Raw genomic sequence first — 24,037 nt, 5'->3', positions numbered from 1 at the left:
CATGCAGAAAACTACATGTTTTTTAAACATGTATTTCGGTGAAAAAACTTTTAAAATTGATAATCACATGTCAATATCTGTCAATTTCAAACATACCCCTAAGAATATGCACAGAGTAATTAATATCGAATCGCCCACCAACGAAATAACGCTATTACCAAACCAACTGTACTTCACCTTCTTCTTTGTCAACCTCCTCTTGTCTATGCTCAGTTTCGGCGGCCATTTTTCGAAATTCGAAGGCACCTTTTGACATTGCGACGCGTACCATTTGCGCGGGAAACCGTTCGAGCTCTTCGCCTGTATGCAAATCTCGTTATTTTCCCGCAGTGACGTTTTCAGATCTTCGTCTATGGTTATGGTCATAGAGCGGAGGTTGTAGGCCATGGTTTTCGTGTAGAGTATATTGTTTTTGTCATCGCGTATGTACAGATTGAAGTCTGCGATATCTTCAGTAGACATTACATACCAATATATGTATATACCCGCTTGAGAGCTAAAATATACAAAAAGTAATCAATACATTATAATAATCTCAGGACAATTCACACAACGCCATCTAGACCCAAATTAAGCTAGCTAAAGCTTGTGTTATGGGTACTAGATAACTGATACAAGTACATAGATATTTTTTTCGTAAATACATATATATTATACATAGAAAACGCCCAGACTGATACAAATAATCATACTAATGAATACAAATGTTTGTACCGTGAAAGGAATCGAACCTGCAACCATCGAAAGTAAGACGGTGTGCTAAACCGCTATACCAGTGGTATAAGGGCCAAAATACAAAGTATGTATGTATTTAATATTTTTAATGTACTTTTGTCTGTCATTCATATTATATCCTTACTTATAATGTTATAAATGCGAAAGTAACTATGTCTGTCTGTCTCTCTTTCATGTTAACACTACGGAACCGATTTCAATAAAATTTGGTACACATATAGTCTAGACCCTGAGAAAGGCCATAGGCTACTTTTTAATGCGAATAAAGGGTTGAAAGGGGAGTTAAAAGTTTGTAAAAGTATCGTTTTATTTTATATTTATATAGCTATAGATTATATTATAGATTATTTTTTATATTATTAGATTATAGATTATTTTTAAAGCTAGAACATTGAAGCCTATTTTTGCTGTTGATTTATATTTAATAAATAAATATAACATTTAAAGGTTGTAAAAAGTTAAAACCCTTAGGGCGGTGAAATAAAAGAGAGGATGAAAGTTTGCATGGAAATTCGTCATTCATCCTCTATTCCATGCGGACGAATTCAGTGAAATTTGAGTATTTCAAAAGTATTCACCACGACGTCGATTATATCCAATTTCTCTAGCCACCCCCTCTGGGATAGCAGTCGTGAAGTTATACTTATAAACGACACAATAAAACTTACTACTGTATATCCCTGAACGCCAAATCCGGCTCTAGAACAAACTCGAAACTGTCAGTGTTGCCATATTCATTGAGTTTATAATCTGTTTCAATGTTGCCAGCACACAATAATCTCTCCTCGTCTATGCTCAATATATTTTCGCCTTCCAACACCGCAGGGTCAGTACATGTCAAATTGTGATATAGAGTTTCGGTTTCCAGTCTCGAATGTGACAGATGGTTTAAATAGTGCTTCAACGGGCGAGTAAGACAATCGCATCTAAGTTTATTACCTGTAAAAAATAAGTTATTAATAAATTTTCAGGACAATTCATACAGCGCCATCTAGTGCCAAGCTACACAAAGCTTGTGTTATGGAGACTAGGCAACTGACATAGAGACTTAATTTTTATAAATACACACGTAATATATAAAAATATAAATATATAAATATCTTATTGTAAACGCTAAAGTTTGAGTATGGATGGATTTGTCACTCTTTCTCGCTAAAACTACGGAACGGATTTCAATGAAACTTTACAGTAATATAGCTTATACATCAGAATAACACATAGACTATAATTTACAATGATTAATGTCAAGTAAGTGTAATGCAGACGAAGTTGCGTGATTCAGCTAGTTCTTAAATATGAAAGAAAGATAACTTATATATATAAATAAACATATATATCTATCATAATAAACATATATTCCTATATCATACATCAGAACATATTTTTACAAGAGAATTACCATCAAACAACACCTGCAGTCCCTCACTCCTGACCTTCTTCGTCAGGTACGGGTCGAAGCTGGTCAGCTGGTTGTTCCTCACGTCGAGGACCTTCAGATGACTCGCATTATGCAATTTATCTACTGGCAGCTCCTCCAGTATGTTGTTTTGTAAATACAATTCACGTATAGATTCAGGCAATGCGAAATTTCCTTCAGCTGAAAAAAAAATGGATTTAAACCTGGTACCTTGTAACTAAATATCATTACATCTTTTCTAAATACATACATAATTAATAAAAAAGATAGTCATTATATGTAATAGTTGCTTTATATATGTATGCATTTGTTTAGATACTTATATATGATTATTTTATTATATTTATAATATAATATTTATTTATTAAATGTATTGTATTAATGTTTAATTATTATTATTATTGTATTATTATTTATATATATAAATTCAAATTCAAATTCAAAATATCTTTATTCATGTAGGTCTATTACAGACTCTTATGATATGTCAAATCTACCGTCATTTCGGAATGTTATCGAGATTAGAAGAACTGACAAGAAACTCAGCTCGTATTTTTTTCAAATAATAGTGGAACATGTTTATAATAATACACAGTCATTAAAATTCAAAATTGGGAGAATAGAGTGACCACCAGCATACGCATTGCGATACAAAGAACAAAAAAATTAATCAGTGTTCACAACCTGAACAGACCAGTCCCCACAAGCAGCACCCGTTCACGAGTATGACATATGAGCCAGCCATCATTGCACTCAACTATATTAGAGGGTACACATCGACCCGGCCCACCACGCCGCCACAAGTTTGAACTTTATAGCGAGCATGACTGTTTCAGGTTACTCCACTACGTCATTTATATTATTTACAGCATAGGCTGTACTGATCACAGTTTTCACCCATTACAATATTAAATTTACATTATTTAATTTACAATATGTCATTACAAAATTTATAATAATTTTTTATTTAGAATATTGTTGTCTATTACAAAATCTCAAGCACTATCGTTGCCCGCTAACTACCACCTCTATCACAGCGTTAGGTTGGCTGGAAGAGATCTCCTGCAGAGGTAAGCCAGCCCTTGCTCACATTATTGTATAACTGTCTTTGTTTATTAATGTAATAAGTGCAATAAAGTATATTATAATATACATATATACATTCTCCCAATAACTTTTCTAAATATATACATGTATTTAAAAAAGTCTTTTAATACAAAATTACGATGAAACGGAAATGATATGCAGTGTAATAAAAATATAATATACATAAATTAAATACACACAAGTAAATATAAATTATAAGTTTATATATAAATTTTACATAGATCACCCACTCACTCACACACATACTCATACATAAACACACACATGCTCAATGTACTCCACGTTTAAACTTAAAACTAGATGTATAACTAATTTATATGAAGGGGAGACCTGGTGTCTAAGGTACAGGCTATAGCTTAGTTTGGGCTCCAGATTTCCCACAAATTATATTTGTGATTTTTATTGTTGGCATTTATATAATAAAACTAGAATTATGTAATTTGTTGAGATGAAATAAAATTTATTCAAATTTAAAATATATAACATCCAGACCGATACAAACAATCATACTCATGAATACAAATGTTTGCACCGTGCAGGAATCAAACCCGCGACCTTCGGAAGTAAAGCGGTGCGCTAAACCGCTAGACCACCGAGGTCGTGAAAAGTACCTTAATAACATAATAAACGCGAAAGTTTGTAAGTCTTTCACGCAAAAACTACTGAACGGATTTTTATGAACATTATTTAAATTATTAACCGGGTCTTAACACGAATAATTTTATGGCAAATAAAGGTATTTACCTCTCTCGACGTTTCGACTAGGTTGCACTAGCCGTGGTCACGAGCTGACTGGAGTAACAGCGATATCAATGTAGATAGGTGACAGCAGATTGTCTTCATCTACCGTCACTAGTTTAACGAAAGTTCGCAAAGTTCGAAAGTTGTTAAGACCCGGTTAATAATTTAAATAATGTATATTAAACACGAAAGTTTAAAAGTAACTATTGGATTTTGATGAAACTTTACAGTAATATAGCTTATGCATCAGAATAACACATAGACTATATTTTATATTGAAATCTAACGCGGGTAAAAGCGCGGGCATAGTTAGTATAAATTTATATATATAAATATATATACAGTGGACCCGCGGTTATCCGACAATCGTTTTGCAGGGTAGTGTCACACAATCAAATTTGTCGGATCATAGAGAGGGCCTAAGAGGTCCCCTATAGTCCGGATTTTTTACAAATGAGTACCTTGTAATCCGACAAATTACAGGTCCAGTGATAATGTTCTATGTTATATATGTATGTATATGCACTCTGAAGTACAAATATTACTTCATTATTTTATTGTTTGTTAACTACTAAAAGATTCGTTATGAATTAGGTGGTCTAAAATATCAAATTTTTCTTGAATTGTCAGTGTTTTATGCTTTCGCTTCTGAACTGATAGGTAATACACACAATGAAAAAAGGCAGTAAACAATGAACACCACTATCTTCACATGGAGGTAGTCAAATTCAACTAAGCAATCATAATCAAAACAATACCCTACGCATCGAGTATAACAGTGGTGACACGTACAAGACTAGTTCAAACTTGTTCAATCATGCATTAGCGACGATTGTCAAAAAAAGATTCAATAATAAATAATAGACCATGTCGGATTACAAGGGGGGCCGGATAAGACAGGGGCCGGATTACCGCGGGTCTACTATACTCTAGAAAATAAGACTGCCATCTTGAATTAGCATCATACTTACATGAGCGCGAAATCAAACTCTTCAAATCGTTATTGGACATATCCAATACCTCTAGTGAAGTCAAATTTCCCAATACGTCTGAAAAAAAAACAAAAATCATTACATAGTATAAAATAAAGTCGCTGTCGCTGTCTGTCCCTATGTATGCTTAAATCTTTAAAACTACGCAACGGATTTTGAAGCGGTTTTTTAAATAGATAGAGTGATTCAAGAGGAAGGTTTATATAATAATAATAATAATAATAATCCCTGAGGCCCTGAACCCCGGCCTACTGTGCTTCTACCGGGGGTATGTTGCCATCTCCTCTTCTTAAGAGGGGAGATGAGAATATTTGGAAAAAAAAAAAATATTACCCCCGTAAAAGGGAGATATAATATATATATATATATATATATATATATATGTTAGACATATCAACTCTATGTACTAGTAAAAGTATGTATTATAATAAAATAACAACTATATAACATTAATTTAACTATGTCTCTAACACAATTCACTTTAGCAATTAAAATACAACCAGCACATCCTGTGCTCAAAGACCGAATGCCGCGGCCTACAAAAACCCTCCCTTTTATACAGAGAAGATATGAGTGGGGGTTATATGCAACTAGTTAACGATACAGAGTAATAATGAAACTACCATCTTTTAATATAAAATATCAGATTTTTCGACAATATCGATGTGAACCCTAACATATATATAATAATAATAATAATCTTTATTTATTTCAAACAGAAACTTTTTACACAATACAACTGTTGCCCATAGAATAATATAATTTAAAAACTAATGAATGAGACAAAACGGTGTATAACTCAGTGAGGGCAGTGAGTCCACCCTCTCTGCTATTCTGTTATAGCCTTTATCAGTAAAATACAATGTGAGATATACGACGACGATATCATATTAAGTTTTAAACTACAACTAACAAAGTAAACATAAATTGGGTCATTGGGCTCCCTAAAATATGGTCGAGCGCAGTGATGGCTGGCTCATCAGTCATACTCGTGAAACGAGTGCTGCTTGTAGGGACTGGTCTGCTCTTATCACTACGACTGATTTAATCTTATTGCATATTTATATTTGACCCAAAAATTAGTGCTTGTTGGTAGTTTGTATTCACACGTTTCGACTTGTAAATGTAAACTTACAAGGATGATTTAAAAGAGCAACACACAAGTTTCTTGCTCGATCTTGTGATGAGACAGCTTTCCGAACGAGTGGTAGATAAAAAACAAATTGTTATGACTATTCAAAAGTGCTTAAATTAAGTTTATTTGAATAAATGATTTTCTATTCTATTCTATTCTAAAAATGTATAATACATGTACACCCGTGCGAAGTCGGGGCGAGTAGCTAGTTCAATAATATACAGAGTTATTAACTTACGGCTCCTAATATCATTTATAACGTTCCCAGTCAAATTCAACCTCTTCACTTTACCACCGCCGTGCGTTAAATCGAACGTCAATACCGGTATCTCGTTATAGCTGAGATCCACTTCCATAAGTCTATAGGGTATCCACGGGGAGGATGGGAACATTTTCTTTGTTAGGAATCCAAAACGATTATAACTTAAATCCACCTGAAAATAGGTAAACAAAGTATTTATGAATGAATGAATGAATGAATGAATGATGAATGAATGAATGAATGAATGAAGGAACGAACAAACGAACGAACGAACGAATGAATGAATGAATTTCTTCATTGTTCCTCTCACAGAAAATACAATTATGTATAAAATGATAAAAAAAAAACAATAAACAAGACAAATGTTGGCACCATAGATCACATTCACACAGGTAGGCAGATTATACAGAAAACCGAAGAGTATAATCAACCTCTGTGTCTAGCCTTTGTTGACTATGAGAAGGCTCTATCGAGACCTGGTCTGTTCTGGAGTCTCTGCAGCGATGCCAAGTCGACTGGCGATACATCGAAGTGTTGAGATCTCTCTATAACGCTGCAACAATGACCGTCCAAGTACAAAACCAGCGGACTAAGCATATCCACCTGAAAAATGGAGTATAACGGGGGATGTTACATCCCCAAAGTTGTTTACAACTGCGCTGGAGGATATGTTTAGAATGCTGGACTGGAAAAACTACGGCAATTTGTTAACGGCGAAAACATCTCTCACTTACGTTTTGCTGACGACATTGTCATCATGGCTGAATCGCTGCAGGACTTACAGCAGATGCTGAACGGCCTCAGGCTGAGGCCTGTCCTGGCTGAGTCGTCTCAACGCATCGGTCTTCGGATGAATTTGGACAAAACCAAGATCATGTTCAAAGATCGCACTGTTAGTATATTTATGTATAGACAAATTAAATATATTTACCGTTTCCAAAGATAGTAGATCGTCTAATAATCCGTTGGTTTTGTTATCAATTTTCTCAAGCATATTGTTTGATAAATCAAGTTTCCTGAAAACAGAAATGATTACATCTATACATATAAATAAAATTGGAGTGTCTGTTTGTAATGTTGAAATAACCGTTTTTTACTACATGCATATGAATATAAATACGATACACACGCCGAAATAACACTTTTTACAATATTGTATCTGTCTGTCTGTATGTTTCGGCTAATCTCTGAAATGGCTGAACCGATTTTGACGGGACTTTTTATGGCAGGCAGCTGATGTAATAAGGAATAACTTAGACTACTTTTATTTTAGATTTGTTTTTAATCGAAAAATAAAGTTAAATTCCACGCGGACGAAGTCGCGTGTACAGCTAGTAAAATCTTCCAGAATTATCTATATTGCAGTATAATATCATTACATACCTTAATGCAACAAGACCCTTAAACGCCTCGTTGGGTATATGACCAAGTTCATTCCCGCTCAGGGTCAAATTTATCAGCTGTTGCATCCCGTTAAATGATAACTGCGATATATCGGCCAACTGGTTGTGCGACAGATCCAAATTGAACAATGTGGGTAGATTCCCGAACGCCGATTTTGTTAGGGCTGTTATATTGTTGTGCTGGGGAAGATAATTAAACAATAAATAACCCTGGACAATTAACACAGCGCCATCTAGTCCTACGGTGAGCAAAGCTTGTGTTATGGGTACTAAACAACTTATATAAATACATTGATATAATTTATGTAATCTCATACGTAAAAAACACCCAGACAAATAAAAATAATAATACTCATGAATATAAATGTTTGAACAGTGTGAGGAATCGAACCCGCAACCATCGAAAGCAAGGCGGTGAGCTAAACCGCTAGACCACCAAGGCCGTCTAATTGAATAGTCGAGGCAGTCCGGGTGTTTTCTATGTATATTATGTATGTATTTACGAAAAAAAATCTATGTATATGTATCAGTTATCAAGTACCCATAACACAAGCTTTAGCTAGCTTAACTTGGGTCTAGATGGCGCTGTGTGAATTGTCCTGAGATTATTATTATTATAATTTGCAGTGTTAAATGAGAGCCCTAGTCATGATGCATATATTGTTTTTACTCAATAGCAATAGTCTATTGATGTACTATATGTGGTATATTAAGGCTGTTGAATGTGAAAGAACCACAAACTTCAAAATATCTTTATTCGTGTAGGTCTATTACAGACTCTTATGATATATCAAATCTACCGTCAGTTCGGAATGATATCGAGATGAGAAGAACTGACAGAAACTCAGCTCGTATTCTTTTCAAATAATTACCTGCAAATATAAATACTGCAGACTAGTCAGCACATTCAGCGCTTCCCACGGCGGTCGACTCACACCGTTGACAGATAAATCCAGCGCTTGCAGCGTTAAAAGGCCCGAGAAACTATCACCGGATAAATTGTCACCAATATTGTTCGCAGACAAGTTCAGACGTAATAGTGCGTTCATTGTGGGCCAGGTGTTGGGTTTGATTTCCGATAAGTTGTTGTAAGCGAAGTTCAGGTCACTGAAATTATAATATGTTTACCTGTATACATATATATACACTAGCTGTTCCCGCGACTTCGTCCGCGTGGAATTTAACCTTATTTTTCTAAAATTATAGTAGCCTAAAGTACTAAAAATTATTTTGTTCGTCTTAATTTATTCGTTCCATTAGGTACTGATAGGTTCAAACTAATACATTTACATCCTGCATCATCCCTTATTTTATCCCCATGGGGGTTAAATTTATCAAAATCCTATTTAAGCGAACGTCTTGATCATACTAGCTCCAATCTTTAATTTCAGTTCAATCAGTCGAAAATCTAAGAAGATTTATACAAACTTTTATCCCCGTAGGGGTGGAATTTATCAAAATCCTTTCTTAGGGGATGCCTACGTCATAGTAGCTTTATGCATGCAAAGTCTCAGCCCGATCGGTTTAAAATTGACAAACTTTCATACATACATTCATCCTCTATTTTATCCCCTTGGGGGTAGAAGTAATCAAAATCCTTTCTTAGTCTCTTATGGCTCAGATCCATAACCCTGCCGCTGGCCAACTTGGCGAGGCCACCCCTGGACCCGTCACGCAACTTGTTGTACGACAAATCCACGTCGTCTATTCTATTCTAATTACAAAAATTATGAATTTTACACTTACCCCAAGCTTATAGGTATCTGTGGGATCCTCTCCAGCTGATTATGGCTCAGATCCATGACCCTGCAGCTGGCCAACTTGGCGAGGCCGCCCCTGGACCCGTCACGCAACTTGTTGTACGACAAATCCACATCGAGAACGGTCGGGATGGAGCCGAAGGTAGCCGGCTTGATAAGCTCCATTGAGTTGTGACTTAGGTTCAAATATCTGTAAAAATCATTACATATATATAATCTTCTTTGCTATGCCCATTCCTCAAGGCTGAGCGTCGTGACCACCACGAATGCTTCTTCCAACCAAAACTCTCCAGGCAACTCATCTTATACCAAGTGGACCGCCGGCTGCTTATCTTTTTATATAAAAACTAGCTGTCCCGACAAACGTTGTTTTGCCTTAAAATAAAAAAAAAATTTGGGGTGGACTACCCCTAACATTTAGGTGGATGAAAAACAGATGTTGGCCGATTCTCAGACCTACTCAATACGCTCACAAAATTTCATGAGAATCGGTCAAGCCGTTTCGGAGGAGTATAGGAACGAAAACGGTGACACGAGAATTTTATATATAAGATTACGTGTCACGTTGTTTGTCCGCGATGGACTGATAAATGACTGAACCGATTGCAAATTTGTTTTGCACATTGTGTGCAATTTGATCCAACTTGAAAGATAGGATAGCTTACATCTCAATTTATAGTTGCAATATTATTTTATTGCCTTATGAAGTCGATGACCGGACAGCTGATTGGGGCTCTAGTGTTGTGCAAAGTAACATAATTCTAAATTAGTTTTAGATGTATTTATGGTAGTAAATGCATTTCAAGTGTAGTTATACTTCAAAAAACCATCGGAGGTGCTATATAACCATGGGCGTGGTTTTTGTATTGATATACCCTTTCCGTTACACCCTGTATATTGTGCATAAATCAATAAAAAACATTACACACACTACCATATACTTGACAAACTCGAGTATAAACTCTTTTGTTTATTGTTAAAGTCTTTGATCAAATTGAGAATAGATTAATATTGTTTTATTTATTACTATAGTTTATTGGTAAATTAAGTTTAATTATATGTACATTTTATTTGCTCTTTTTTTTCGTTTGTTGTTTATATTGTATTTTTTACATTGCACTGAATAAAATATTTTTCTTTCTTTCTTCTTGTTTCTCGCAAGCAAGAAACTTGTCTGTTGCTGTTTTATGGTATGTTTACATTCAGCCGCATCCCCTGCCACTCGCGCTGCCGGATTGACGGCCGGCAACTGAGCGAGAGGGCTGACTGTAAAAACACGCTGCCACTCGCGCTGCCAGTCCTTTGACTCGCGCACGAAAAACCGACAATCGAGGGAGCGCCGGGCAGCGCGAGTGGTAGCGTCAATAGCATGGTAAGTGTTTCCACTCGTGTTTACACTCTCGCGCTGCTCACTTCCCTGCCCACTCGACTGAGTGTAAATTGGGCATTAAATAAATATTAATCTAAGTAAATACATATAGGTGTTTATATACCCAGGGTTATGACTCACCTGATCGAGAACAAGTTCTGGAACACTCCATTGAATATTTCCGTTAGATTGTTGTGTGACAGGTCGACTGTATGGAGCTCATACAACTTCGGGAATGCCATCTTTGGTATGGTTTGCAATCGGTTGTATGACGCGTTGAGCACTTGTATTCCAGTCATATTAGAGATTGGGATCTGAAAATTATTCACTCATTTTATGTCATTGTTGCTGACGTACTGGCCACATACTTTTATAGTTCTTATATATTATATATATATAATATTATATTTTTCTAAAGATTTTTATTATATATTTAGAAGTTTAATATAGAATAAACATTTTTTTTTTTAAATTTCTTTTTAAATTTAGGTACTTTTGTACCATCTAAGTACATGTCAGTCCCATTGTACCCTAAAACCAATCACTCCATTACCTCACCAGTGAACAAATTGCCTTAGCCGCATCGCCCGAAGGATCGGCTAAAACAGTTTGTATGGCACCAACATCTAATATATTTATTTCATGGTCTGACGTTATTCCATGTCGTAGACTCTCGTTCCTGACACACTCCATCAGCAAATGATAAACATCCTCTATTGTACCACATACTTCACAATTTTGTGAATTGCTTTTTTTCATCAGGTAAGCAAACTTTGCCGATGGATAATGTCCAGAACGGAGTCTATGCATTTTTACAATGTAAGAACGTGTACCCTTCACATAATTGCACCAAGGCACCCGGGGAGGTTCTTTCTGTATTGTTTTGTACCAAATGCCCTTAGAATGAGATATACTATCAAAATGGGTTTTCCATTTCTCAAATACAATTCTTTTGAATTTATGCATAATTTCGGAAGAATAAACATTGAGACAGACAATAACAGTAATACTATCCACCCGCCCCGGCTTCGCATGAGTTTACATGTATTATATATATTTAATACTAGCAGATCCCAGCAACTTCCTCTGCATCACACTTACTTGGCATTATATTTCGCCCAATTTGTAACGTCTTTTATATCTTTCTGTGGTATGTGTTTAATATCTTTATAAATTATAGCCTATGTGTTATTCTGATGTATAAGCTATATTACTGAAAAGTTTCATTAAAATCCGTTAAGTAAATTTTGCGTGAAAGAGTAACAAACAAACATCCATACTCACAAACTTTCGCGTTCATGATTTTAATAAGACAAGATTCTTAAATAGTATCCAATTTTTATGATTCTATTGTAATAATCGAAAAGACGTCATATATTAAGTATATTTTATTTATTACTAACGCACTTATTTATTACTTTCGCAAAATTTGTACAGTGCGAGGAACCGAACCCGCGACCATCGGAGGTAAAACGTCGTCTTAAACCACTAGACCGCCGAGGCCGTCAATAATATTAGTATTTATTAATTATTGAGTCAATTATATAGACACATTTTGATAAATAGATACTTAACATATATAGAAAACACCCAGACCGATAAAAACAATCATACTCATGAATACATATTTGTACAGTGCGAGGAATCGAACCAGCGACCGTAAGAAAGTACATTGGTAAACATACAATTTTAGCTCAATTCTATGCGCATTTACACTATACATAGAAAACACTCAGACCGATACAAACAATCATACTCATAAATACAATATTTGTACAGTACGAGGAATCGAACCGGCGACCATCGGATGTAAAGCGACTTGTTTAACCGTTAAACCACTGCGGCTATCAATAACTTAATATTAACTCATAAATACAATATTTGTACAGTACGAGGAATCGAACCGGCGACCATCGGATGTAAAGCGACTTGTTTAACCGTTAAACCACTGCGGCTATCAATAACTTAATATTAACTCATAAATACAATATTTGTACAGTACGAGGAATCGAACCCGCGACCATCGGATGTAAAGCGACTTGTTTAACCGTTAAACCACTGCGGCTATCAATAACTTAAAATTAACTCATAAATACAATATTTGTACAGTACGAGGAATCGAACCCGCGACCATCGGATGTAAAGCGACTTGTTTAACCGCTGAACCACCGCGGCCGTCAATAACATTAGTATTTACGCTTACCTGATTAAAGTCTGTGAAATTATTATAAGCAACTGTAAACAGTGAAGCATATGATATCTCATCAAACGCTAATCTGCTTATTTTCTCCAGATTGTTATGACTCAGGTCGAGTACAGTCATATTGTTGCAATTCTGGAACGCTCCCTTCTCTATGGTCGTCAGTTGATTGTGTGATATATTGACTGTGGCCAGGTACAGATCTGTGAACGCTTGTGAGTCTATGCTCGTTATATTATTTTCGGCTAGATTTATTACCTGTAAAAAAACATTAAAATATTTATTTTTTTATTTATAACTAGCTGTACCCGGGACGTCGTCCGCGTGGAATTTAACTTTATTTTTCTAAAATAACAGTAGCCTAAGTTACTCCTTATTACATCAGCTACCTGCCAATAAAAGTCCCGTCAAAATCGGTCCAACCATTTCGGAGATTAGCCGGAACAGACAGACAAAAATTGTAAAAAATGTTATTTTGGTGAATGTACCCTATTTATATAGCTACTCGCCCCGGCTTCTATATATATAAACCCTTATTATTATATATAAACCTTCTTCTTGAATCACTATGTATTAAAAAAAAACACTTCAAAATCAGTTACGTAGTTTTAAAGATTTGCATACATAGGGCCAGACAGCGACAGCGACTATGTAATGATGATGATGATGATTCTTTATTGCATCAATATTAAAAGCAAATATATAAATACACAATAACAAGTAAGAGGCATGCGATATTAAACATAGAAACCGCTACGCACTCATTCTTTGTCCAATCAGATAATCAACACATAGGTTTAATAATTTTGTACTGCGTCTCAGTCTTAATTTCAAATTCAAAATATCTTTATTCATGTAGGTCTATTACAGACCTATTATTAGGATCTTATGATACGTCAAATCTACTGTCAGTTCGGAATGATTTCGAGATGAGAAGAACTGACAAGAAACTCAGCTCGTATTCTTTTCAAATAAATTTGGTACAGAATAGAAAATCATTTATTCAAATAAACTTAATTTAAGCACTTTTGAATAGACAACAATTTTTTTTAAATCTACCGCTTATTGGGAAAGCTGTCTCATCACAAGAAGAATAAGCAAGAAACTTGTGTGTTGCTCTTTTAAATAATCCTTGTAAGTTTACATTTACAAGTCGATACGTGTGAATACAAACTACCAACCAGCACTAATTTTTTTGGGTCAAATATAAATAGTAGACTTGATTATCGACTACCACCTTTTTAAACATATCTCTGTACCTCACAGTACACTTACCTCGGCATATTTGACATGCTGGAACATCTGATAGTCCACCTTCTTGATCCTGTTCCTGGCCAAGTCTATGGTGCCGATGCGGGTAACTGCTGAGAAGGTGCCACGACCGATGTCGGATATTTCATTATCTTGTAAGAACAGCCGCCTGAAATTTTCATTACAAATGTATATGTAGCATGTATTTCATTATTATACTCGCTGTACGCGCGATTTTGTCCGCGTGGAATTTAACTTAATTATAGAAAAATAAATTTTCTATAATAAAAGTAGCCAAGTTCAAATCGGTCAATCCATTTCAGAGATTAGCCGGAACAAATAGACAGACAGACAAAAATTTTGGTGTATGTACCGTATTTATATTCATATGCATGTAGTTAAAAACGGTTATTTCAATATTACAAACAGACACTCCAATTTTATTTATATGTATAGATAATATAATTAGAAATATCACCTGAGGAACCGCATCCCCCTGAAACTGTTAGTGTCTAACTTCTTGATCTTGTTGTTGTTCAAGTGCAATACTTTCAGTACTGTGTTCCTCGCGAACATGCCTCTGTAATTAAAGCAATATTAATTCAATTACTTTATTAATACAAAAATAATTTCATATATATACGGAAAAACACATTATAATTATGCTAAAATAATAATAGTAATATCTCAGGACAATTCACACAGCGCCATCTAGTCCCAAGGTAAGCAGAGCTTGCGTTATTTGTACTAGGCAACTGATATAAATACATATACATTAATATAAAAATTCTTACATATATATATACGGAAAAACACATTATAATTATGCTAAAATAATAATAGTAATATCTCAGGACAATTCACACAGCGCCATCTAGTCTCAAGCTAAGCAGAGCTTGTGTTATGGGTACTAGACAAGTGATATAAATACATATACATTAATATAAAAATAATTACATATATATATACGGAAAAACACATTATAATTACGCTAAAATAATAATAGTAATATCTCAGGACAATTCACACAGCGCCATCTAGTCCCAAGCTAAGCAGAGCTTGCGTTATTTGTACTAGGCAACTGATATAAATACATATACATTAATATAAAAATAATTACATATATATATATATATACGGAAAAACACATTATAATTATGCTAAAATAATAATAGTAATATCTCAGGACAATTCACACAGCGCCATCTAGTCCCAAGCTAAGCAGAACTTGTGTTATGGGTACTAGACAACTGATATAAATAAATCGTTACAATATTTTTTGTAAATATATACATAATACACAGCATACGCCCATACTGATACTATACTTATGAATACAAATGTTTTATGCAAAGAATAGAACCTGCAACCATTGGAAGTAAAGCGAAATTTATAGCTTGATGTATAAGTTATATTACTGTAAAGTTTCATCAAAATCAGTTCAGTAGTTTTTGCGTTAAAGAGTAACAAACATCCATCCATCCAACTATCCATACTCACACATTTCCGCACTTATAATAACACTAGCTACTCGCCCCGGCTTCGCACGGGTCTACATGTATTATATAAACCTTCCTCTAGAATCACTCTATCTATTAAAAAACCGCTTCATAAACCGTTGCGTAGTTTTAAAGATTTAAGCATACATAGGGACGGACAGACAGCGACAGCGACTTTGTTTTATACTATGTAATGATATTGGTAAGTTGTATTTTTCCTAGGAACAATGTAACCTATTCAAAGCAAATAAATAAATAGTTTGACGACCTCGGTAGTCTAGCGATCTAGCACACCGCTTTACGTCTTATGATTGCGGGTTCAATTCCTCGCACGGCACAAACATTTATATTCATGAGTATGATTGTTTGTATCGGTCTGGGTGTTTTCTATGTCTAATATGTATTTACGAAAAATAATTATCTATGTATTTGTATCAGGTATCTAGTACCCGTAACACAAGCTTTAGCTAGCTTAACTTGGGACTAGATGGCGCTGTGTGAATTTTCCTGAGATTATTATTATTATTATTAAATAGTGAAATTCTTACCTGGGTATATCCCCAATCATATTATAGCTGGCGTTACACCAGCCCAGCTTCGTGAGGTCTCCAATATGACTACCATCCAATTTTGTAATATTGTTGTGACTGAAATGAAATTCATGTAATCATATATTATATATAGCATACTAGCTGTACCCACGACTTCGTCCGCGTGGAATTTAACTTTATATTTCTAAAATAAAAGTAGACTAAGTTACTCCTTATTACATCAGCTACCTGTTAAAAAAAGTCCCGTCAAAATCGGTCCAGCCATTTCAGAGATTAACCGGAACAAACAGACCGACAAACAAATTGTAAAAAATGTTATTTTGATGTATGTACCGTATTTATAATCATATGCATGTAGTAAAAAACTGTTATTTCAATATTACAAACAGAAACTCCAATTTTATTTATATGTATAAATGTATAGATTGGTATATATGAATTAATTAACGGTTTTATACTATTCTGTAGTTAAGTATCATTACAATTCATTGGAATATAAATAACAATTAATTAAAGAGTACCTTATATCAAGAACCTCAGTGTCACGGAGCCCTTTGAACTGGTTTCTCTTCAGTGTTGCCAGCCTGTTGCCGTGCAAGTCCAGTGTTTTAAGTTTCTTCAAATTCTAAAAGTAAAAAAAAACAGCTGTATCTATCCTTCAGAATATATATATATATAGATATATATACTATTCTGTGATAATCACAGATTTTCGCCATCACCGTCCTACAACGCTTTGTAGTTCTACCCAAACGTTAGCTGGTAGAGAATTCCATATGGCATTAAGTTCGCCTCTTGTACACTCTTTATAGTGCAATATAAAATAAATACGACTAAATATATATTTAACTAGCTGTACCCGCAACTTCATCCGCGAGAAATTTAACTTTATTTTCTAAAATAAAAGTAGCCTAAGTTACTCGTTTTTACATCAAAAAAACTCCCGTCAAAATCGGTCCAACGATTTCAGAGATTAGACGCAACAAACATATAGACAGACAAAAATTGTAAAAAATGTTATTTTGGTGTATGTACCGTATTAATATTCATACGCATGAAGTAAAAAACGGTTGTTTCAATATTACAAACAGACACTCCAATTCTATTTATATGTATAGATTAATAATATTATTGTTTATTAATTAGATCCTAAAAGACTTTCTAAGTACCAGCTTCGAACAAACAACCCCTGTAAAAGCACTGTAAATTACCTGAAATGATTCAACTGGCAAATCGGATATAAGTCCGTTGGACAGATGCAGCCTCTCCAGTCGGGCCGCAGCCTCACTGCCGGCGAAGATGTCCTTCTCCAGCTTCCTCATCTCATGTCCGTTAATTGATAATATCGATAAGTTGCTTAGTATCTGGAAATATATAAAACATTCACAACTGCTATTCTAGACAGGGTAGCCAGAGGCAGCGTCAACAGCTCACTAATGGTGATGGTAAGTGGTATGTATCTATCGGTTTTTTATTAAGTTGCACCTTCTATATCCTAATCGAGCAACACGCAAACATCAACTGTTCTCCTATACTAAGTGTCGTACTAATTCTGGTAAGCGCATACCACTTAATCGAATATCTAACAGTTATAATTGTGACTAGTGAAATAGATTTATTCTCCTGTAAACTCTCTTCTTTCAAAAACCAAATAACTAATGAACTGAGACATAAATACGAGTATCATCTTTCGTAACTAACATTATAATTATTTGTAATATTGTAGTCTACAGTGTATTCATCATAAAATTTTTAGTTTTCTTTGTATTAATATAATATAATAATGTCAGGACAATTCACACAGAGCCATCTAGACCCAAGTTAAGCTAGCTAGAGCTTGTGTTATGGGTACTAGATAACTGATACATATACATAGAATTTTTTTTTTTGTAAATACACACATTTTATACATAGAAAACACCCAGACCGATACAAACAATCATACTCATGTATACAAATGTTTGTGCCGTGCGAGGAATCGAACCCGCGACCATCGGTCGTAAAGCGGTGTGCTTGACCGCTAAACCACCGAGGTCGTCAAACATATTATGTATATTGTTAATATAAAATAGTTTTGTTAATTAATAAGTAACATAATCTCTGTAACATGCCTTAGGCAGTATTGTATAATTATAGTAATCAGTGGTTAACGTAGTGGGTGACACATTTGTTAAAATTTATTAGTAAATAGCCATAAGTCATATATATAATGTGTAACTGTTCGTTGACCTAAGTTAGTAATTCGTTTTATGGCAATTGCGTAAGGTATTACAATAAAATACCAGAGTCTGTTATAAATCTGCCAGAAAAAAGATTTAAATGTCAAATAGAACAGTTCCTTTGCAAAAAAGCTTACTATAAAATTGAAGAATTCGTTAACGATAATAATGTTTTTATAGAAAAACTTTAAATCCTTAGCACTGACAATATTATCTGATTACACTAATAATGAGTGCGTAGCGATTTCTATTTTGATTATCGCATGCCTCTTACTTGTTATACTGTAATTATTTATATAAAAAAACATTTATTAAAAAGAGCAACACACAAGTTTCTTGCTCATTCTTCTTGTAATGAATCTGCATTCCGAATGAGTGGTAGAATCAAAATATGACTATTCAAAAGTGCTTGTAATGGGTTTATTTGAATAAAGATTATTTCTATTTCTATTTCTTCACTTATTAATAAACACTTTTAAAAATGGTTACCATTTTCATTTCGAGAATTCATGAAGTTATTTTTTATCATACATAACGTCTGTTCAAAATCTACCCTGTATCATCGTAAGCACAGATATTATATTATATTAGAGTCCGTTAGTTTTCTGTTCCCGCGCGTTCCCTTCCCCTCCCTTAACAAGTACTGAACCGACTGTACGGCGGCCATGACGCGCGCGCATTGTGTTGTGAATTAAAATAAATTAGAACTGTGAAACCTACTGTGAAACTGGAAAGCTAGCGAAGATACCTTCGAGACCCTGAAGCCCAAGAAATCCGCAGAACCATACAGGTACGAAACTGACACTTCCACTCATTTTTCACTATATATATACAGAGAGTAAATTCCCTAACATTTTGGTAGCAGAGTAGTTTCCCAAACAACGTCGTCTGGAAGAAATGGCTATTTAGCGATAAGGCTAAATAGTAATTATTACACCTATATTGTATGTTTGCGATCTCAAATAGCCCTTTAATATATTTAAAAATGTAAAATTATAATAGTTCAATTTTAGAACGTCGGGCACAGAACATCGATGTTATTATATATATAATTTTGAATTCCTTCTCGAACATTCCGTGGCGTCATTATTAATAATAATAATAATCTCAGTACAATTCACACAACGCCATCTAGACCCAAGTTAAGCTAGCTAAAGCTTGTGTTATGGGTACCAGATAACTGATACATATACATAGATATTTTTTTTGTAAATACATACATATTATACATAGAAAACACCCAGACCGATACAAACAATCATACTCATGAATACAAATTTTTGTGCCGTGCGAGGAATCGAACCCGCGACCAACGGTCGTAAAGCGATGTGCTAGACCGCTAGACCACTGAGGTCGTCAAATTATTAAAATCAGTGTACATATAAATACATACTAAATATTTTTTTTATTTCAATTAAAACAAATTAAACATTGCAATATTCCTCGAGCGAACATTGTAATTACGATGTTTTTTTTTTATATTTGTTGTACATATTAATTTATGTAATTGTTATTTTCTTTCTGTGAGAGGAACAATAAAAGTTATTCATTCAATCATTCAACCTCCATCAAATACACTTTAGTCTTATGCGAAGTCTAGATGTATAACTAGTTTTTGTATAAAAATAATAAACCTCAGAGTTTATATTTAAGTAAATAAACCTCAATAAAATATTTCTTAGTTTATATAAAGTATACCTTGCTAAATAAACCTCACTAAAATATTTCTTGGTTTATATAAAGTATACCTTGCTAAATAAACCTCAATAAAATATTTCTTGGTTTATATAAAGTAACCCTTGCTCAATAAACCTCAATAAAATATTTCTTAGTTTATATAAAGTATACCTTGCTAAATAAACCTCAATAAAATGTTTCTTAGTTTATATAAAGTATACCTTGCTAAATAAACCTCAATAAAATGTTTCTTAGTTTATATAAAGTATACCTTGCTAAATAAACCTCAATAAAATATTTCTTAGTTTATATAAAGTATACTTTGCTAAATTAACCTATATAAAATATACCTTAAATGCATCCTTTGGAAATTCAGCTATTTTAGTGTTGACCATCCTTAACTCCTGTAGGGTCCGATTGACACCAGCGAAGGTGTATGCATCAATGGTTTTGATTGGTGTATCCACTATATGCAGCACCCTGATAGTGGAACGATGCAGCAAAGCACCCTGAAGATGAGCTGGAATTGGAGAGCATCTTTTGTTTTTAATTTTGTATATTTATTTATTTGAGTAATAATAATGTTAGGGTTCACATCGATATTGTCGAAAAATCTGATATTTTATATTAAAAGAAGGTAGTTTCATTATTACTCGGTATCGTTAAACTAGTTGCATATAACCCCCACTCATATCTTCTCTGTATAAAAGAAAGGGTTTTTCTAGGCCGCGGCATTCGGTCTTTGAGCACAGGATGTGCTGGTTGTATTTTAATTGCTAAAGTGAATTGTGTTAGAGACATAGTTAAATTAATGTTATATAGTTGTTATACTAGTGCATAGAGTTGATATATCTAACAATAATAATAAAATATTACCAATAAACAAACATTATCATGACAGTTATCCTATTGTAATCAGAGATATCAGGGGTAATCAGAGGAGGCATCAGGGGTAATCAAAGACATCAGGGGTAATGGGAGACATTATCTACTGTCAATATTTTGGTGAATGCAAAACTTGACATGCCCCGTATCATCTAAACCCAAATTAAGCTAGCTAAAGCTTGTGTTATGGGTACTAGATAAGTGATACAAATACATAGATATATTTTCTTACATACATATTATACATAGAAATACCCAAATTGTTACAAACAATAATACTCATGAATACAAATGTTTGTGCCGTGCGAGGAATTGAACTCACGACTTACTTAGAAGTAAGGTGGTGTGTCAAACTGCTAGACCACAGAGACTGTCAGTTAATATTCAGACGTACCTACTTTCTTTTAGTATATAGTGTAAATAAAAGCATATTTAATCTTATATATAAAATTCTCATGTCACAGTTTTCATTCCCATACTTCTCCGAAACGACCGATTCTCATGAAATTTTGTGAGCGTGTTGAGTAGGTCTGAGAATCGGCCAACATCTATTTTTCATCCCCCTAAATTTTAGAGGTAGTCCACCCGTAATTTTTTTTATTTTAAGGCACAAATGTTTGCCGGGACAGCTAGTCTATCTATATAACTTGTGATGTAAAAAACACTTACAAATTTTACATTCCTTCAGTTCCAACCTTTCTATAGGCAAGCCGAGGCCAGCTATATTCCCCAGCCCTACACTGAGCACTGCCAACCCTGTATTCTCACATTTTATATACAACCCTGAGTCTGTCCCTTTCTCACATATGCATGGATGTAACAATTGTTGTTGAGCTTGCTTTGGACATGGATATGCAGGTCCTGGAGGTATGTACTCTGATGATATGCATGGTACCAGTAAGAATAGCAGTATCAACATGGTGGTTGTTTCATCTGAAAATAAATATCCAGTATTAATGTCAACACATTGGTGCTGGACGTAAATGCACAGTGTGATGTAACTCAAGAGAAGGGAGGCCAGTGAATTAGTTCATAAAAATAAAAAAAAATTATTAACTCTTCAAACATTTTCTGTGACTGAACACAGATCTGTGCACCCCTCATGTATATTACCATACTCATATATATCATCATATTACTGTCTTGTCACAGATCTGTACCCACAAAACCGTGACTTCTTTTTAACCAATTTTATCCTTATTTAAAACAAAATAAGATTAAAATGTATTAGATAAAATACAGCTGGCATGCATACCGCCTCTTTATTTTCGGTCGCTGTAACATTGAAATGGTTAATGTAGATAAATAACTGATGGTTCTAAATGAATAAATGCTTATAAGTTTGAGAGTGGAATGTAGCCTTTATAATTTAGGCAAAGGAACTGAATAGCAATGCCAAAGGTCTTTAAAAAGATTTTTTCATAATAAAAAGCACTTAAGTGAAATTTTATATTTTAACGAAATTGTACCAAGGTTACATGACTCAAAGCCTAGTCAGGACTGGTAGGAAGTTCCAACACTATTCCGAAGGTCATAAAAACCAGTTCCACCACAATACAGCATCAAAAGTACATTAATATATATAAATCAATCAATTAGTGTGCTTAAACTGTATAATTAACTAAACATGTCACTCAACAAACGCATTAATATTACGCAAACTATTTACAAATTACGATGAAGAAATATATGATATGAAAACATGAACTTTCACTTTAACACTTTAAGTCAATAAAACATATTACCTGCCACTAATTCAGAACACAAATACAGGAAAGCCTGCAGTTTTATTTAATTGTACAATGTTTTGCTTTACATAATTATTTGAATATTATTATATTTTTCAAACTCAAAACAAAGTTTAGAAAGTAGACACTACACAAGACAAAGTAATAGAACCATGTCACTCAATGTCACATATGTCAGTCTAATGTCAAATTTTCTCACAGAGGATAGAGACGGTGACAGTTTAATTTTAAATTTAATAGACTTAAACTATGATTCTGTCATTGAAATTTACATTTACAGTAGAAATTAAAAGAAAATAGAATAATGTTTATTACACATCTATTTGTATTGTGAAAATTCACAAAACATATATGTTATTTAATTAAAAATTCATCTTTTACCATAACAGTGCATTGTCATTAAGTAAGCAGTCACTCAGTGTCACTTCGAAAAACCAATTGCATTATTTTATTTTGAAGTTATATTTATTTATTCATAATTATATTTGTCATTTTAATGATACAGATATATTAAATTATGTTCCAATATTTTATTATTGAAGGAATTATAAGAAATATTAACAATCGAAACTAAATACTAAATACTAGGATGGCTCCAAAACGAAAAAAGCCACCGCAACGACAAAATCGTTGTGATGCAGTCGAAGGAGAAAGATTTCACACACATACTGACGATGTCTTCAGATATAACTGGTGGGAAGTGTTCTGCTTTCCCTATATATTGTGCGCAAGATTTTGGGATTGTTGTGTTTCTTTATGTGCGGGTACAAACCAATGTCTCGTTTATTGGATGATGATACAATGGGTTGTGTGTAAAATAACAAGGTTCACCACACCCAACGCGATTATCTTCCCCTATTATTTTTATATGTTTTGTCAAGTTATTTTATTAACGTTATTTTTCATTTTACTTTGGCACTGGTTTGGGAAAACGGTTGTTATTCCATATTTTGTATCGTTTTATCATGCGTTAACAAACGATGAGAATGAAATCGTAGGTAAGAAGAATACAACTCGATTATCATTTCGACGATATTGTTTCAGAAAAGGTGAGATATTTGATACCAAACAAATTAATTCTGGCAC

General features: G+C 34.0%; 1 protein-coding gene across 1 annotated transcript; it reads right to left on the bottom strand.

Moving 5' to 3' along the window:
- LOC131855272 (toll-like receptor 7) lies at positions 1–23,071 on the bottom strand. The gene is made up of 19 exons (XM_059206518.1): positions 22,949–23,071; positions 21,873–22,136; positions 20,669–20,838; positions 17,634–17,786; positions 16,944–17,047; positions 16,420–16,518; positions 14,851–14,952; positions 14,397–14,541; positions 13,125–13,379; positions 11,063–11,235; positions 9,539–9,742; positions 8,665–8,899; positions 7,773–7,972; positions 7,321–7,405; positions 6,366–6,561; positions 4,972–5,049; positions 2,135–2,332; positions 1,404–1,674; positions 1–496 (listed from the first exon to the last, which is right to left on the bottom strand). The coding sequence occupies exons 2-19, from the start codon at positions 22,120–22,122 to the stop codon at positions 64–66; spliced, it is 3,351 nt and encodes a 1,116-aa protein (XP_059062501.1). The 5' UTR covers positions 22,123–22,136; positions 22,949–23,071; the 3' UTR covers positions 1–63.
- Positions 23,072–24,037: the final 966 nt, after the last annotated feature.

Source organism: Achroia grisella, unplaced genomic scaffold, assembly GCF_030625045.1.
Source record: "Achroia grisella isolate CSIRO2021 unplaced genomic scaffold, CSIRO_AGI_Agris_v1 utg1360, whole genome shotgun sequence".
Classification (NCBI taxonomy): Eukaryota; Metazoa; Arthropoda; class Insecta; order Lepidoptera; family Pyralidae; genus Achroia; species Achroia grisella.
This window is presented reverse-complemented; position numbering and strand designations above follow the sequence as displayed.

Coding starts and splice junctions, on each gene's coding strand:
- LOC131855272 (XM_059206518.1), bottom strand. CDS start 22,122: ATGTTGATACTGCTATTCTTACTGGTACCATGCATATCATCAGAGTAC. Junction 17,048..17,633: donor TGCCAGTTGAATCATTTCAG/GTAATTTACAGT, acceptor TTTTACTTTTAG/AATTTGAAGAAACTTAAAAC. Junction 7,973..8,664: donor TGCAGTATTTATATTTGCAG/GTAATTATTTGA, acceptor TATCTTCCCCAG/CACAACAATATAACAGCCCT.